This window comes from Primulina eburnea, chromosome 16, assembly GCF_022965805.1.
Source record: "Primulina eburnea isolate SZY01 chromosome 16, ASM2296580v1, whole genome shotgun sequence".
Classification (NCBI taxonomy): domain Eukaryota; kingdom Viridiplantae; phylum Streptophyta; class Magnoliopsida; order Lamiales; family Gesneriaceae; genus Primulina; species Primulina eburnea.
In genome coordinates this window covers 3473273-3491401 of record NC_133116.1, presented here as the reverse complement: position 1 = coordinate 3491401, position 18129 = coordinate 3473273, and the positions used below count along the sequence as shown (strand labels likewise).

Below are 18129 nucleotides of genomic sequence, written 5' to 3'. Positions count from 1 at the left end.
GACCGTGCCTGAGATCAATGTACTAGCTCGTCCTACATGTAGCATTTGTCACATTGTGCCATTTACACAGGTCGGCCGACTCATAGCTCACTTGTTCGACCAATTGGCGATCACCGGTTCGGATAGTCTACACCGGCTCGCGTGCCCACTCCTTGTCTTAGATGAGTTGAGGTTCGAGCTCCATATGCCAACCCGTAGGACCTCCTCGCCTGGATCGGACTCCCTGTTAGATGAGTTCAGGTTGACACCTAACGATTGGGCTGTTAAGGCTCGTCAAATGAAGGCCATTAGTTGGACCAAAGCCATTAGTTACCCGATAATTGCACAATTTTTTTAAGTAGATTATTGCATAAAAATAACTTCAAACAACTAGAATAATTGATTTAACGGGCCAAAATAATATGTAACCAAAAAAATTCCTGAAAAATATTAAAGAATTGTAAGCACTAATACTATTTTAAGTTTAGTCGAAATCAAAAAATCGAATTATTATCCTAAATTGGTTGATGTTTTTTTTTTGTTTACCCCAATTAAAGTATGGATGAAAAGCAAAAAATATATTGATTACAGGAGGTGAAAAGACGATTTAAAAAAAAAAAACAATATACAATTTTTACTAATATTATCATTCATTGATAAAGAAAAAATAATGCCGATTTCTTCAGACATGCTCATTATATGAGTGAATAATAAATAATCAAAAGAACTATTCCAGTCTCCATATGAGTATTGGAAATCGACTAAAATTTATATTACATAAAACATGAGTGTAAGGGTAATCTTAGCAATTAATACAACGACAGCATGGCATAGATGATTTTTTTAGTTGCTAACTGTACACCCCAAGAAACACATTGGTACTGGTAAATCTTTGTGTTTTGAATACATTATCTTAATTATTATTTTTCAAATTAAATTTTTTGAATGCAACACATGGCATAGTATTGTTTCTACTAGTATAAACAATTAATGGTGAACTAGTTGACCAACTCCTATTGGTATTCCAATATTTCTAAAATAAATCGAGAAACGAACAGATTCTTGTCTCCTGTAAATGCAGTGTGTGCTGCAGCCCCATTGCAGTGTTCTGAAGTATATAATAATTGATGCTTACACGACAGGGGATTTTGCCTTTGAACCCACTTCCAGATTTTTCAAGAATGGGATGCCGAAACTGTCCATAGAATTCAGAAGCTCTTGAGCCCGTGATTCCATGTTTGCAGACTTGTAAAGATGCACCGCGGCACTTGAAATAAACCTGTCTGGTTTCTCAGAACAGCACTCTCTTTCAAAGAAGATGATTCCGTCTTCCACATTCCCGAATTCCACATAACCTCTAAGCAGTATCCTTTTGCACTCAAGTTCGGGATGTAACCCGGCATGAAAAAGATTTTGATATATTCTTTCAGCTTCCCCCATTAACCCTGATTTAGCGAAAGCCCAGAGTAAGAGGTTGAAATGAGCACAAGATGGGTAAATTCCTTCATTCTGCATGGACATAATAACTTGTTCTGCTTCTGAATATTTCAATCCCTCGGTGTATGCTCGAATAAGAGCAAGGTAGGTCCGTGAATCAGGTGAATTGCCATTAGTCTTCATGCTTTGGAAAAGCTGTTCTGCTTCATGATGGAGTCCTTTGGCAGCATTTACATTGATAATAATGTTGTAGCACATCTGGAAGCCCAAATAAATTATCATCGCCTATGGCACAGCATTCATGCATGACAAATGTCTCACTCGCTAACATATGCCTACTTTTTCAGATAGCGTAATTTGTATAAATTTTGTAAATACCAATAGCAACATATATCAAGCTGTCTCCATGTACCCACCTGCCCAGGTTTTATTCCTTCCTCCAGCATTTTACTGAATAATGCCGACGCTTCCACAACTTTGCCTGCAAAATAGAGGTTCAAACTGGAATATATAAATGCACAATGAAGCATATATATATAACCGAGAGCTCATATTAGAAAAACCACGGGTGTTTGTTTGAAAGAGTGTTGCTTTAACTCATTTCACTTTTCGGCTTACCTCCTTATTTGATTGGTGAGAATTAATTGTGTGTGTATATATATATGTATATATTGGACTTGGCCAATTTGTTTGCATATCAAAGCCCAACCCAAAATCCATCCTCGTAATCCGAAACCCCTTATAAAGCACACTCCAATCATCCATAGATTGACATTAGACAAAAAATCTGCACATCAGTTCAAGGTAAATGAAATGCATCATATTGGAGAGCCAATGTTGTACCAGCTTTGCCATAATGACAAATCAAATTGGTATACGTCTTCTCATCCAACGGTATGCCTGTGTTTTGAGCCATGTTAAACATCTCCACTACTTTATCCAGGTTTCGGAATCGTCCATACACACTGCATCAACAAAATTCGCTCATAAAATTCATAACTATACAATCTATTCGCAATTGAAAGAAAATTTGGATGGAGCTACTAGAATCAATGTTTAATTTCTTGCCTGATCATTGTGTTATATGTCTGGATTGATGGAGAAATGTTCAAGGAAAGCATCCGCTCATAAATGCTGACAGCAAAACGTAATTTACCTGCCCCACTAATATGTCAATATGTTTCCTTAGATGTTAAGTCAACTGATTTTATAGCCATAAGATTAATGTCAAAACCAATTTTACCTGCTTCTAACATGGCCTTGATAAAAGTGTTGTAGGCCACTGTGTCAAGCTCCAAATGGTCACGAAAGCTATTATGAATGACATCCTCAGCATGAGTATGCTTACCTGTGAATAATCATGAAAAATGTCCATGTAATACATCAAATGTCATAGTCAGAAATCAATTTTCACTTAACCAACACATGAGCCATAGATGTTTAACTGAGAAACATGACTACATGAGCCATACTAGACAGTAGGAGAAATTTGAGGAACTTCTACAATTCACCTTATAAGGCATCCAAGCTTAATTTCATAATAACCACGAGATAATAATCATGGCTTTGAGGTTGGCAAAATGACTTGCTCATAATAATGGGGTGAATTCAGTGACGGTGTTCAATTAATAAAGTATTTGATTCCTTCCCTGGTGTGAATTTGTCGGAATCGAATCACAGGTTGGCTAAAAAAATTGGTTAGAATATAGAAAAGCATAAATACAGAAACTCGCATAACTCAAAGGTTAGAAAGAGTAGATTTTCGAGGTGGATCCATCGTCATCGACCTAATGAAGAACCTGAAACCTCCCCATGGCATGAGGCCTTTTGTTCAGCTATTGTTTCTGCATTAGCTAAAGGTGGTGGAAAAGGATAATGTAAAACCTAAAATTTTCCATTTTAAATGATCCAAAATCAAGAATAAACCTGAAATAAACATTTCTTACTGTTATTCGTCAACACTTTCACGAGTATGCTGATTGAAATTGGGTCCAAATTGTGTCCTTTCTCAGTTTGTTCTTTGTAAAAGAAGTATGCTTCCTCCTCTCTATTACAGGTGATATAGGCATTGATCAATGAACTATATACGGTTTCCTTTTCAGTTGTACCAGAACCTGACACTGCTGAATAGACTTCCTGAGCTTTTCTAAGCTTTTTTTGCTTTCCATAAAGGCTAATCATAGATCCTACCGTGGAAACCTCTAATCCGCAACCAAGTTTTGTCATTAGCTCATAAAGATATTCGGCCTTCAACAAGTCACCTGCAATAGATATTCAACTCAATCCTTATGATATCCAAGATGAAGATTTTGTTGAAAAGTTAAGACCAGAATATGAAAAATTATCAAATCAAAAAATATAAGGAAATCCTTGCCTTCTCTAGAAAATTTGCTAATAACATGGTTGCCAGCCAACCCCCCAATTTTGGTTTTAAGCAACAATTTGAGAATTTCGTTCATTCGTGTGCGATCTTGAGCTTCCAAACAAAGCATTACAAGTAGCTCGATGGCCATAGCACCAGATTGATCAGCAGGCTCAAAAAAATGATCAATTTCTTCCAATTTGCTAAGTTGTTCATTGGTTGCCATAACAAATGTCTGGAAAAAAGTGGAATCTTCAAGTGTTTTAGTTAATTTCAACTCTGCCGTCAACTGTTCCACTTCTCTTAGCATGCCCCCCTTGCAGTAAACCTTCATGACTGTCTTGAAAAGCTCCTCATTGAATTGAATTTTCCCTTTCCTTATCTGAGCAACCAAGTCTTTTGCCTTCTCAGCTAATCCAAGTCTCATATAAAAATTCAGCATATCGTCACAAGAAGTGGCATCAGGGGGTCCAGTCTTCAATAGGGACTGATATGCAACTTCTGCAGATGCAAGATCGCCTTTGACGATGTAGCATTGCAACAGTACGATATATGAAAATCTTGAGTATGAGATGTTTTTAGTTCTCATCTGTTCCATTACATCTATAGCTTTCTCAAAATTTCCAAACCTGAGATGGACTTGTGCCATTGTTGCAAAAGTCCTTCCATCACTAAGCTGGCTAGATCTATCTATTTCTTCAAAAGTCTTTTGAGCCTCCTCGTACAGCCCCAATTTACCATATATACGAATCATTAAACCAAATATGACTTCATCCGCAATAATGCCATACTTCTCCATTTCAGTGAAAAGTGAACAGGCTTTCCTATAATCTCCATATCTGTAATACACTGCCAGTAGCGAAGCACATGTGAAATTGCTGGGAATTATTCCTTTGGATCTCATGTCTTCATAAAGATGAAATACTTCATCTTTGTCACCACATTTGGAACTCAAAGTAATCAAAAGGCTATAGGTTGACTCTTCCGGAACAAAACCCAATTTCTTCATCTCTTTAAAAGCCTCAAAAGTTTCATTGGATATATTCTGCTTCGCAAGGGAGCTAATGACCACTGTGTAAGTAAATTGATTTGGGTCCACCCTTTTCTCCTTCATCTGCCTCCAGACAAATAATACATCACTGTGACGTGATTTCTTCTGCAGAGATGATAGCATGAAATTGAAAACAGCAGTTGAAAGCATTATCCCTCTTTCTTGCACAGCAGAATAAAAAGAGAGCATAGTCTTGTGGCGACCCCATCTGGCATATGAACACAACATGGTCCCACAAGCAACCTCATCAGGTTCACACCCTGCTTCGAGCATTTCCAAGAAAGTCTGTTCAGCAAGCTGAATTTTCCCGACTTGTCCATATGCACGCAGAACAAGAGTGTAGACTATAACACTAGGCCGGTAGCTCAACTGTCAGGGCATAATCTAACATTACACCAAATTAATAGCAGAATCATTCAAGAAAGATCGTTTTTAAGTAAAAAAACTGTCCAGCAAGGAATCCTAGAAACAAGGGCAGCCCTATTGCCATGAAATCAGCGGCGGAGCCACGTGTCTCTTAAAAAAAGTGTCGCAAATGAACATAAATGTCTGTGTTTGACATGTAGCAGTCCTTTTGTTCCTCACAAATTACCAAAATTCAATAGTCTTATGTCCATATAAAGTATAAAGGGAAGAAATTTACTTGAGAACAAAATAAACGAAGATGGGGGCAACAAGAAATAAATAGCATCCTACTTTGCTCCTCCCCAGCTCTTCAATGCATGAAATAAAAACACTGTTTCCCAGTCAATAACATACAATGACTTTTGCATCAGATGTACTTCCAATACAAATTAGAATAATTATTTACTAATGCGGTGTTGATTCAGTCGGACACACTACCCGTGCTTCGAAACGAAAAAAATATGAAAAGAAACAAAGAGAAAGCAACCTGCAATTTCATCCAACCAAAAAAATCTCTGACTTGACGCCAGCTCTTCTGTTCCTTCAACACCACACACATCTCCCTGAAACTAAGCTTCGCAACAAACGACCCCATCACCTCCCTCATATCATACGCCCCTTCAGACATCTGCGAGAGACTCCTAACGCACTTAATGGCCGCCACCACATGGCGGCCGTAAAGATGTCCATCCCTATCGTCCTCCAGATACTGCACCATTTGCTCGGGGGTGCGTTTAATCCACCTAGGTGTCTGGACGCGTGAGCCCTGGTTCCTCCTCAGTACGCTGAGATATTGCGCCTTGGCCTTGATAATACGCCGTGCGTTGTCGTCGGGAAGTGGGTTCTTGGGGTTTTTCCACTTGGGTTTTGGCTTGTTGAGGTTATTGGAATAGGGATTGCCATCGCTGAGGGTCCACGGGTCAGGTTTGAGGCAGCAGAGAAATTTGGGTTTGGATGAAGATTTGCCGAGGGGTTTATTTGGGAGTTTTTTATGTGTATATATTATGAAATGTGGGGATGGACAAAGGAAAGGAGACCTTAGAGCTGGGACTTCCATTTTTCAGCACACCATGGCGAGCTTCTGGTTGAGAATTTTAATGGAGGCGTTATAAAATAAAATAAATAAATAAATAATTAAATTAAAAAGTACAGAAGTGTAGAAGGTAAAGGATTGAATTGACATACAGAATTTGATGTTGGTAGACCTGGTCACGGCCGATTCAGGTTCGGTTCGAACCCGTCATGTTAGGTTCGGGACGGAAAATTCCGACCTTTAAGTTTAACCGGGTTGTAAGCCCTGCAGCCGATTCCATTACGGGTCAATCAGTATTTTTTAAAAAATTAAAAAATTATTATTTGTTAATAGACATTTATAAAATTAAAAAAATGTATAATTTAAAATAAAAATATTCCAAATACATATTTATAACTATATCAGTTGCCTGCATATCTTTTTTTGATCTAGAGGAATCAAAACTCATGTAATTCGCTTACTTTTATGTACTTGCTCACATAAATCAAAGCTCATTCGCTTACCTTTACATACTACTTTAAATACGATGAAATTGACGTAATTAGCGTTAATGGTTGTTTGTGATGTGTCTTTGTTGAATTGAATACTCATGCCTAATTGCCTAGTAATCTGTCCTTTACGCAAATAATTTACGAGTGATGCTGATGAGAATGGTTAATGATCCACGAGTAGTTCTCATAAAGCTCGCTGATGGGCTTCATAACGTGAGAACAAAGTACTTATATTATGCTTCCTCTGTTTTTTTCTATATATCCGTCACAGATTATATCATACAGACATGTAGATGACGAATTCTTACATTATTACTAATTATGTTTGGTCAGTCTTTTTTCGCTCTATAGTTTCACGTTCTCTGTTTGGGCGGAAGGACTCACATTAGTCTTTCAACTGTTTTCTTGAAATAAGATATTCGTCACTCGGCGTGGTTATGGTTTTTCGCAGATATGCTCTTCCTCCAACCAAAGCTCAAGCTGTTGCACAGGAGACATTAGCTATTTGGTGCTCACTTGCTTCCAGATTTGGTTTGTGGGCTCTAAAAGCTGAACTCGAAGACCTTTGCTTCGTTGTCCTTCAGGTTTATTGCTAATTATTATTTTTTAAATGTGTTTTTTATAAAATTAGAAAAACATGACATCGATATTAGGAAACATCCCCCGTTTGTACTTGCCTAAACGTGCAGCCCAAAATATTTTGCCAACTACGAGCTGACGTGGCTTCAATGCGGAGTTCCAGCAAGGCAGGAAACCAAAGAAAATATCTGCAAAGTCCATCACTGTAATACAATTTCCTGAATGTCGAAAACCTGGAGACTGGGAAGAGGAAAATACAATCACGAAGGTAACAGTCTTGAATGTACGTATCTTGATGTGAACCTAGAGCAGCATGCATTGATTTCTATCTTTTGATTGATATGCATAATTGTGTTGAACATCCAGTCATCTGAATGTTAGACATCTTACCTATGTGTTTAGATGTGATTATCAGTGAATATATGTACCGCACTTTCTGGCTTTTTCCTAATAGTTTCAAGGTATCCACCAATTATTCTGTGTAGATGTTGGCGTCATTTTGGTCCCTGTATGCTTGAGATAGTCTTTGTTTTTGTCCGTGGGAGGCTCGTTCGGTATAATCATCGTAGGCTAACCATATAAACATGATGATATATAAACATAGTGATATTGTTGCTTTTTAAATAGCATGATTGTAACCCACATGTTAACTTCGTTATATATATAATGTTTGCAGATACGTTCCAGGAATGGAAGTAGCTTTATCTGGACGCCTTAAAAACTTGTATAGCATCTACAGTAAGGTATGAATTTATTTCTTGGTCTCGAGTAAGCAATAGTTTGAGGTACTGTCCGTAATATATTTGATATACTGATTATAAAATCTAATGCTGGGTTGGGACGTGGTGAAAAGAGTTGTCAAGTAAAAACCAAGTGGATACCAAGTCAAAATTCCATTATAGATTTGCATCTAGCTTTGTGCCGATGTTTTGCGAGAATACATCTTGCGCTGTAATTCTGATTCCCCTCCTTAATGCGGTTCCCCATTCTTAGTCACTGCACACATCAGTACAAGGTCCAGACAGCTCGCTCTCCTTTGGAAAATCAAATTCGAACTCAGGTACACGACTACTTAATTAATTTTTCACAAGAACTCTCAGAGGCAACTATTCAAATTTGTTGATGCCTGATGATGATTTCTTAATTTAGAAGATGCATGAATATGCTGAACATGGTCTTGCTGCACATTGGATTTACAAGAAGACTGAGATTTTATTGCCCTCCGAAAGCAGTGTAACTGAGCCCAAAGTAGGTGCCTCGACAAATTTCTCGAAGGAAAGGGAAGATCAGGGTTCTCTTGAGGATTTTCCTTTCTAATAATACGGTGCACTTAAATTGGGACTTCCGGTTCTCAGAGTGGAAACTTGTCAATTACTTGCTGCTGTTATTCTTAGGTATCTTGCTACTGATTTGTCAGTTTCGACCCATGTATTTAACTTCTCTTACTTGTGCATGAAACATTTATATGTCCAAAATCGATAACTACGGAAGAGATTTTCTAGTTGTTTAAGTTTTGGACTAACAGTTTCAGAAACCGTAGCCGACAGAAGATCGTCATAACCCACTCTTTTGCTTGGACAATTCACTATTTTTTCTTCTTTTAAAAAATTGTTGAAGTGAAGGAATCAAGAAATGTTTTAGATTAATGGGAGATGTAAACGTGTGGTAGTTATTCAAATATTTTATGAATGAACCGTAGTTGAACGTTTTTATTTAGCTTCATCTAATTTATATAAGGTTTTATAAAAAAACATTTTTATGTTCGGGTCTCATCCGCAATTTCAGATATAGAAGGGGTTAATATAAAATTAAATATATTTATGTTCGGGTCTTAGTGCAATTTCATATAGAAGGGGTTAATATAAAATTTACCCATTTCTATGGGTTTTCTTGGCATTTGCTTTCTGGCGGCCCTGTTAACCCAACCCAACCCACCCACGAAGGTGGTACACCAGACTCAACTACTTCGTTCAAGGCTTGAATCCCAAAGTCCGCACCGCATGTACCCATAACGAACATATCAAAATCCACTGTTTTCCTGAGTCAAACCGCCAATCAGCCTCCGTGATTTCATTTGGATGCCCTAATTGTGAAGTTCCCCAATATTTTGAAGGAAACCCTAACCCTACCCCTTTTTCTCATTACAATATTCAGATCGTTGAAACGCTGTCTTTTCCTCATACGTATGAAAATTGCTGTTTCCCTATATTCATTGTGGGTGGCTTACCAATTTGAGTCGGTACAGTACTTTTGTTCTGTCGATCATAAAAGCAAAGCGTGTTTCTCTTTGGTACTATCCGTGATTCCTTTTAAATATTTCGTTGGAAGTGGTAATAAGGTGAAATAAATCTGTCTCGAGGAGTCAGTGCTAATTTTGTTGGTAAAATAGAAAGATGAGAGAGTGAACTGCGTAAATCGATCGGGCGTGTAGAGGGTGAGAGGGATAGGTCTTTTTTTTTTGTCTATAGGCTTGTTTATGTGCCTTTTTTTTTACCTCAACACTTATAGCATATATTTATATAGAGGAGAAGTAGAGAGATGGGTAGTTCAGAATCTGGGGAAGTGGCTGATGGCTGTGTGGGGAGTATAGTGTGGGTTCGAAGGCGCAATGGGTCTTGGTGGCCTGGAAAAATACTTGGTCAGGAAGAGCTGTCTTTGTCTCATATAACATCTCCGCGGTCTGGAACACCTGTGAAGCTTCTTGGGAGGGAAGATGCTAGCGTGTGAGTTTACACATGATCTTAAATTTTCATTCCAGTGAAGACTTATGTGAAAATTTGTGGTGGTGTGCTTCTATGCATGTCATTTTAGTTGATGTGTTTGGTAATGGTTTGTGTTGATTGCCGCCTATTTACTTTTTGTGATACCTATGTGATAACATTTTTTGTGAATGATTTACTTTTTTGCTGCAGTGAGCTTGCTGCCTCTTTACTTTTCCTGATATCTACGGGGTAACATTTTTTGTGAATGGTTTACTTTTTTGCTGCAGTGAGCTCAAATACACAGGCTCATCAAAGGTAGAATTATTTGTCATCGATGTTACTCAGCTGCAACCTAGCTTTACAGCATGGCTTTAATTTCGCTAATGTCTTTGACTGATATGTCTTCAGTATCTATTTTGTATAATCATTACCATGAAAATTTTGGTCGTCCTAGCTCATTGGTAGATGTTAATGGAATACATTGTCATTTTTGCTTTGATGAAATATTTTAAATCTTATTAAGCACCTGCAGTAAGTGTGACGTAGGACAAAGTGCTACACATGAAGCGAAATTTAAAGCCTGTGGGACAAATTGCTATATATGTAAGAGCTTCGGGGCTTCTTCTTGAATTCTAGAGTCCCAGTGCTGGTGCTTTGATGTGTTAAGACTTAGGCCATTATAAGCACATCACGTTCTGATTGACCGATGATTGTGAAGTCACTGTTTCACATCTGGGTGTGGATGGTTCAAATTGGTTTATAATGGTGTCTCTCTATGGTTTTTTTAGGCTTTAAATACAACTGAAAATAGTTTATAAATTCTCATTGATGCTATACAATTCTATAGAAAGAAATCCAAATACTCTCGCCAAAGTTCAAATGGTTATTAGTTTATGACCCATGTTGTCAAGGTCTTCGGCATTCATGAACCACATGGGCAAGCATTTGGGTCAAAAGTGATTTTCAAAAGGGTTAAAAATGATTTAAATCGGACCAAAGTTTCATGTGTCCAAATGTTTAAGTGCAGCAGTGAAGTTCCTGTTCCCCTGGAGTATCTCTATCAAATCTGTATGGTGAACTGAATATATAATTTGTTTGTTGATTGTAAATTTGGCCGCTTATTCAATATAATGGAAGCAAATGTTTCTCCTTAATACAAGCTGTTTCACATGCATTGGTTTATGTGGCATTTGATTTCTTTGTTTTAATTTTATTATAGAACACAGTTCACAAGAGTAAATACTTCCTCTGAAACTTTCGAGTCCTTCAGATAGTTGGGCAGTTTGACTTCAAAATAAATGTCATTCTTCTGTTGTTTTTCCTAATTTACTTTGTTTATGAATATTTTCGCTGTATGTACCACCAGGGACTGGTACAATTTAGAGAAGTCAAAACGCGTAAAGGCATTCCGATGTGGTGAGTTTAATGACTGTATAGAAAGGGCTGAAGCCTCTCAGGGTATGCCTCCAAAGAAAAGAGAGAAATATGCTCGCCGGGAAGATGCAATACTACATGCTCTTGAACTAGAGAGGCAATTATTGGAGAATAAATACGGGAAATTGGAAAATTCTTCTAATCATAGGAGCAAATTGTCACCAGATGCTGCAATATCTTCAGAATATTTGGGAAATGAAAGCAGAAATAAAAATGAATCCAGATCAGGTCAAATATCTGATAGACTTGGTTTGTCTCCCGTTGAGAAGAATGCGGAGGTCTGTCTGTACGAAGTGATTGCTAGAGATGAAGGTCAATTGAGTGGAGATGATGATAGTGCCAGTGTGCTGCCTCGAACACGAGGATTACAGGACTTTGGTCTCCGCACTGCACCAATTAGTAAGCTTTCTACTTCAACAGCTTTAATATTTTTATCAACTTCTTGTTTTTCTTATTACCTTGTTCTTTGGCTTTTTATTTGATGCCCTTAAATTTTAATTTAGAATGATAAACTATGTCCAGCATCAAAAGCTTAAAGGACAAAAGGAGAAAATTCATTGAGGGGTTGATTGAGATTTTTCTAACCAAGAGACATGATAGGAGCCACTCTCTTGTACTGCTAAATTACCTGTTTTTTGGATCTCACCCTAAAGATGGTTCTGTTTCTATCTCTGTCAGGAGAGGAGCTGTCGGGATTTTCATTTCGCTCAAAGAGGAGCAGATGTGCTTACCTGTCGAATGCTTCGGGAGATTTTTTGAATGACGGCCGATTGCAATCCTCGCTGGCAGAAATGCCAGTTTCCAGGCTTGAAGAAAAAAACTTCCCTTATTCGGATTTGGGTGAAGAGCATATTTCTGGGTCTACAGAGGTTACAGAAACAGATTGCTCTGAGACAGATTCTATGGAATCAGATTCAGATGATGATTTGACAGCGCTTTCTGGTTAGCATGATGAATCCTTTCATGAAACTAGCACATTTTCCCACGTTAATGGAACAACTTATCCATGTTTTTTTAATGAAATGCACACAATGAGAAGGATGATTTATTTGCGAGATGATAATTAACTAGGCCATTTTTCAGAATAACTGTTTTATCCGATCTCTTAGTTGATTATTGGCGGTTGCTATTCCTATCGTCCATGGTCGATTGATTTTACATATTCTAATTACTGGTAAAAAATAGTGTGGTTTCATAGCCTCATTTTTTGCATGGTTATACAGATGGTTATGCTTCTATAGAATTGCGACCTAAATATCCGAGAATTGAAGCCAATGAAGGGCATGAAAGCATAAACAGCTGATGACCGTGATGAATTGACATTTCCAGATGACTTGTCCAATCCAAATGAATTTGCACCAACTAAATCAGGTGTATCCAAATGGCAGTTGAAAAGGAAAAGAAATAACCGTGGTCTTGGAAAGCGGTTACTTGACAGAACCGATTCAGAGGTATTCAGACAATATACAAATGGAATAAGTTCCAATTGGACCAATGGTGGTACCAAGGCTGATTCAAGCCAGAAAAGTTATAGGACCCATGCGGCAAAATATAGATCAACAGGTCTTAGTCGTTCTAATCACAATATCATAGATTCAGATGTGTTGACATCGAACCGTTACTCTGCAAAAAGAGGATTCTGGGAGGATAGTTGTGAGTACACGGACACTGTGTTTGCTGATAGGCATCAGTTTGGTGGTAGGATCATGTTGGTAGATGTCGATTTAGAAGTTCGGGCTAGCAACTACCGACGGGACGTTCCTATGATTTCAATACTTAGTATGCTCAATGGACATGCTATAATTGGTCATCTCATCCAAATTGAAGCGCTTGAGAGTGGTTCATCAGAAAACCTTCTTGCTACAGCTGATAATATTTTACCCGAATTATTGGAGAGTCCTAGCAGGCTTCCCCCCTCATGGAGGACTGGTCGCAGGACAGCAAATTCTCGTGTTCCACGCCCACATTTGTACTCATCAATTGAAAATGATTGTAAGCATCAAGCTCGATCGGTCTTTCAAGATAAAAAGCTTCCATTTGGCTCCAGTCAAGGTCAGAAAGCAAATGTGTCCATACCAATCTTTTCCAACAATTCTACTGAGAGGACGTTCTCCAAATTTTCACCAAAGAAAATTAGCCCATCTACCAGTCAGAAGATAAGAACATTGTCTTCTATTGCCACGGAGCCGAAAAATCGTAAGGATATGCGAAGTGGCTGCAGCAGTGACTACCGTGTGGATGGGCTGATAAAAACCGAATCTGTACCCACAGGTGTTGCTTGTATACCTGTTAGCCTGGTATTCAGTAGGCTAAACGAGGAGTTACTCGGGCGCCATCGGTAGCAACAGCTTCTTTGGCCTATCACGTTAATTGTTAGCTGCATGTACATTTAGAATAGCAATAATAACGACAAAATCCAACATCCTAGCTCACCGAATCCCCGAACTTGTTGACTTCTGGCAAGAAAAATCCTTAGGTGGGCAGAATATCACGCGGGAGTGTTAAGATATGAAGCCAGAACACATTTTTGTTGTGTGGACATGAAAGAAGAGGATGGTGGGATCTATCTGCAGCCTGCAGGAGGTAGGAATACATATGGTAGATTAATTTATATGGTTGAATGAATGTACATTTTATTTTGACGCCTAAAATTTTTCTCGTGACGATAATATATAAATTACCTTATAAATTGAAATCATATCATTGTTATTTCAAAACGAGATGGTGTTTCCCTCTATATGCCAAGTATTGTCTCATTAATATGTTTCTTGGTTATGTTCTGACAATCTATTTTGCTCATTCATATAAAAATATCTTAATCTGGAAAATTTTGGTTTGAAAGTAGGATGCTTGCGGATAGATGAATTAAAATTGATTCTTGATAAATTACATGATAAAAAAATGACATAAAAATTTTTCTAAGACGATCTCATGAGTCTATTTTGTCAAACGAATATTTTATTTGGATCACTTATGAAAAATTATCACTTTTTATGTCAAAATATTATATTTTATTGTAAATATAAAAAAATTAACTTATCTTATGAATAAAAATCTGTAAAATCGTTTCAAAAATATATATTCAATAAATAAATAGGCACGCGCAAGCACATATCTATGTATTTTACAAAATGAAAATATTTTATCTAAAAAATTATAAAATAAATCTTTTATGTAAAAAGCTTAGACAAGCAAAATTTCGTATCAAAAGCTATTTGGTTTAATTTAAAATTTTCCACTTTAATCACCTTTTTGAATATTTCAAAAATTATATTTTTAGCTAAGATTATATTCATTGATTGAAAATTTTTTATTTAATAAAAATATTTTCAAATTATGGACAATATAATAAAAATATATAATTATTATCTTTAATTAAATTTTCATCTATTTTTTTAAAAAATATCAAATTACTATATTATTATAAAATAATGTAATGGAAACTCGTTATAATATTAAAAAAACAATTACCGTATATTTTTGCGTGCAGATGTATTTTTTTTAAAAAAATTATCTATTTCTATTTCCTAATGTATTTTTTTAAAAAAAATTCTTCTTCCGGAGAAATTAAATCAGAGCTGACAGAGCCAACGGTACGTCTTGCGTTTGTCAAGTATGAAAAGCCCATGCAGCGCTGCCAGCCACAGAGTAAGCTATGGCAATTTGTCAAATGCTATTTTCCTCATCATTCCCGCCGAAGCCCAAACGTTACTCCGCCGCCGCTCTCCGCTGTCTCATTTACAGCCTCAGATTCTCTTCATCTACACAGCAGCTTCGCGATCCTGTAACTGAAGCGAAGCTACTTCACCAGCAGCACCTGATTCGGGGTCTCCCTCTCCGCTCAAATCCGGATGTCACCTTCCGAATACTCTCCAATTACCTATCCCACAATGCCCACTCAGATGTTCTCACTGTCCTACGCTATATCTCACCTTCCCGTCCCGAAGTCTTCTTTTGGAACAGCCTCATCAAAAGCAAAGTTTATTTGGGAGATCACAGGAATGCCCTCAGCATGTTTGGTGAAATGCGGATTCTTGATTGGGTACCTGATCGATACACTTTTCCTTACATTCTCAAGGCATGTGGCGAACTTTCTTTGCTGGCTACTGGGTCTGCTGTCCACGCGCTTGCGTTTGTTACAGGTCATGTTTGCTCCAATGTCTTTGTGGGCAATGCTGCCGTAGCTATGTTTGGGCGTTGTGGGGCAAGTGACGAGGCGCAGCTGCTGTTTGATGAAATGCTTGACAGAGGGGTGTGTGATGTGATCTCCTGGAATTCGATTATGGGTGTTTACGTTCAGATTGGGGAGTGTACAAGTGCTTTGCTGATGTTGGGAGATATGGTAAAGGATGGTGATTTTAATGCAGACGCAGTTAGTTTGGTGACTGTGCTCCCAGCCTGCGTTTCTGTTAAAGCATGGAAGAGTGGAACCGAAATTCACGGATATTCGATTAGGAGAGGTTTGTTTGAGGATGTGTTTGTGGGGAATGCAATTGTTGATATGTATGCAAAGTGTGGATTAATGGACCAGGCAAAGAATGTATTTGATAGGATGGAGGTGAAGGACGTGGTGTCTTGGAATGCACTAGTTACAGGCTACTCTCAGATTGGGAGATTTGATCACGCTTTGGAATTGTTTGAGAGAATGAGGGTGAAAGAGATTGAGTTGAATGTGGTGACATGGAGTGCTGTGATTTCAGGGTATGCGCAGAGAGGACTTGGCTATGAGGCACTTGATGTGTTTAGGGAGATGATATTTTCTGGATCGCAACCAAATGAAGTTACATTGGTGTCAATATTATCGGGGTGTGCTACAGTCGGCGCATTGGTGCAGGGAAAGGAAATACAATGTTATGTTTTGAAAAACATTTTAAAATATGAAGGTCAGAATCATGGGGACATGATGGTGATCAATAGCATCATAGATTTGCATGCTAAGTGCAAGAACTTCAGAGCAGCACACAAACTATTCAGTTTGATTGATTGTGAAAATAGAAATGTGGTTACTTGGACAGTCATGATCGGTGGTTGTGCACAACATGGAGACGCCAATGACGCCTTGCAACTTTTTTCTGAAATGTTGAAGGACAAATGTGGCATCATACCAAACACATTCACTATATCATGTGCATTGGTGGCTTGTGCACGTCTGGGTGCCCTTAAACTTGGCCAAGAAGTCCATGCTTATGTACTGAGGAATTGTTGCAAAGAAGATATGCTATTTGTGTTAAATTGCCTTATTGACATGTATGCAAAATCTGGAAATGTAGATGCCGCTCGAGCTGTTTTTGATGGAATTATTGATAAGAATGTAGTCTCTTGGACATCTATAATGACTGGATATGGAATGCATGGTCGTGGAGAGGAGGCCCTCCAAGTTTTCAGTGGGATGAGGAAAGCTGGTCTACTTGTTGATGGGGTCACTTTTGTGGTTGTGCTATATGCTTGTAGTCACTCTGGAATGGTGGAGAAGGGAATTAATTACTTCAATAATATGGAGGAGGAATTTCATGTGGTTCCAGAAGTGGAACACTATGCGTGTGCCGTTGATCTTTTGGGTCGTGCTGGACGCTTGCATGAAGGTTTGAAGCTCATAGAGGAGATGCCGATGGAACCCAATCCAATAGTTTGGGTGGCACTGCTTAGTGGTTGCAGGGTTCATGGGAATGTGGAACTTGCAGAGCATGCAGTTAATAAGTTGTTAGAGTTAAACTTCGAGAATGATGGCTTGTATACACTGCTCTCCAACATATATGCCAGTGCTAGGCAGTGGAAAGACGTTGCCAGAATCCGATTGTTGATGAAACGTGGTGGAATCAAGAAGAGACCCGGCTGCAGTTGGGTACAGGGGAAGAAGGGGACAACAATCTTTCTTGTTGGGGACAAATCCCATCCAATGACTAAAGAGATTTATAATCTACTTGATGATCTGATATATCGCATCAAAATCTTGGGCTATGTTCCCGATACTAGTTTTGCTCTCCATGATGTAGACGACGAGGAGAAAAAAGATCTTTTACTTGAACATAGCGAAAAATTGGCCCTTGCTTATGGCATTCTGACAACAGGTCCCGGCGTGCCTATTAGGATTACCAAGAACTTGCGTGTCTGCGGTGATTGTCACAAAGCTTTTAGTTACATTTCTAGGATCATTGAACATGAAATAATTTTGAGGGACTCAAGCCGTTTCCACCATTTCCAGAATGGATCCTGCTCCTGCAAAGAATATTGGTGAGGAGGGAATAGTTTCCATCCGAATATTTGTAGAATGCGTTGGATATAGTGCTTCAGTCGCAAGAGAGGCAGAACACCACAATCTTGCAGTTCATTTTCGTAAATATTGTACCGCCAATTTCACAGTGGCACATATTTGTTTCTCTTTGATGCACAGGGCATGGAAGAACTGAATGTTATGAACTCCATTTTGATTGAACTAAACTCAAACATTCCAACATACTGTAGTTTCCTCACACCATGGTTATCATCCTTGCCTCTCAAGGTAGGAAGACACTGTCATGATACTATTACCAGTTCAAGCATTAATGGTGGGTCTAGCGAGACTCATAACCAAGGAAGTAACGGGACATGTGATCTTCAAATAGTTGAGGCTGGTGACTTGGTTATTTCTGGCCAAATGCTGAGAAACGTGACAACAA

At 38.2% G+C, this 18129-nt stretch overlaps 2 protein-coding genes and 1 pseudogene across 3 annotated transcripts; 2 read left to right on the top strand and 1 right to left on the bottom strand.

Annotated features, from left to right (window-relative positions):
• Positions 1–810: 810 nt before the first annotated feature.
• Positions 811–6357, bottom strand: LOC140815925 (pentatricopeptide repeat-containing protein At5g27270). 2 transcript variants are annotated; one of them, XM_073174967.1, is made up of 8 exons: positions 5722–6357; positions 3791–5198; positions 3363–3677; positions 2660–2764; positions 2485–2572; positions 2260–2381; positions 1833–1897; positions 811–1674 (listed from the first exon to the last, which is right to left on the bottom strand). In XM_073174967.1, exons 1-8 carry the CDS (start codon positions 6289–6291, stop codon positions 1111–1113), a joined length of 3237 nt encoding a protein of 1078 aa, XP_073031068.1. In that variant the 5' UTR covers positions 6292–6357; the 3' UTR covers positions 811–1110. The 2 variants fall into 2 exon arrangements, with proteins under 2 accessions (XP_073031068.1, XP_073031069.1); XM_073174968.1 differs by having other exon boundaries at positions 3791–5213; positions 5722–5952.
• Positions 6358–9229: 2872 nt separating this feature from the next.
• Positions 9230–14190, top strand: LOC140816170 (uncharacterized protein At1g51745-like; annotated as a pseudogene).
• Positions 14191–15042: 852 nt separating this feature from the next.
• LOC140816182 (pentatricopeptide repeat-containing protein At5g16860) lies at positions 15043–17708 on the top strand. Its single transcript, XM_073175265.1, has one exon. The coding sequence runs from the start codon at positions 15129–15131 to the stop codon at positions 17706–17708; it is 2580 nt and encodes an 859-aa protein (XP_073031366.1). The 5' UTR covers positions 15043–15128.
• The last annotated feature ends 421 nt before the right edge of the window (positions 17709–18129 follow it).

Excerpts from the sequence above, each read along its gene's own strand:
- LOC140815925 (XM_073174967.1), bottom strand. The coding sequence starts at position 6,291 with ATGGAAGTCCCAGCTCTAAGGTCTCCTTTCCTTTGTCCATCCCCACAT. Across the intron at positions 3,678-3,790 it reads TAGCAAATTTTCTAGAGAAG|GTGACTTGTTGAAGGCCGAA; the intron begins GCAAGGATTTCC and ends TATCTATTGCAG. Across the intron at positions 2,765-3,362 it reads GAAAGTGTTGACGAATAACA|GTAAGCATACTCATGCTGAG; the intron begins GTAAGAAATGTT and ends GATTATTCACAG.
- LOC140816182 (XM_073175265.1), top strand. The coding sequence starts at position 15,129 with ATGGCAATTTGTCAAATGCTATTTTCCTCATCATTCCCGCCGAAGCCC.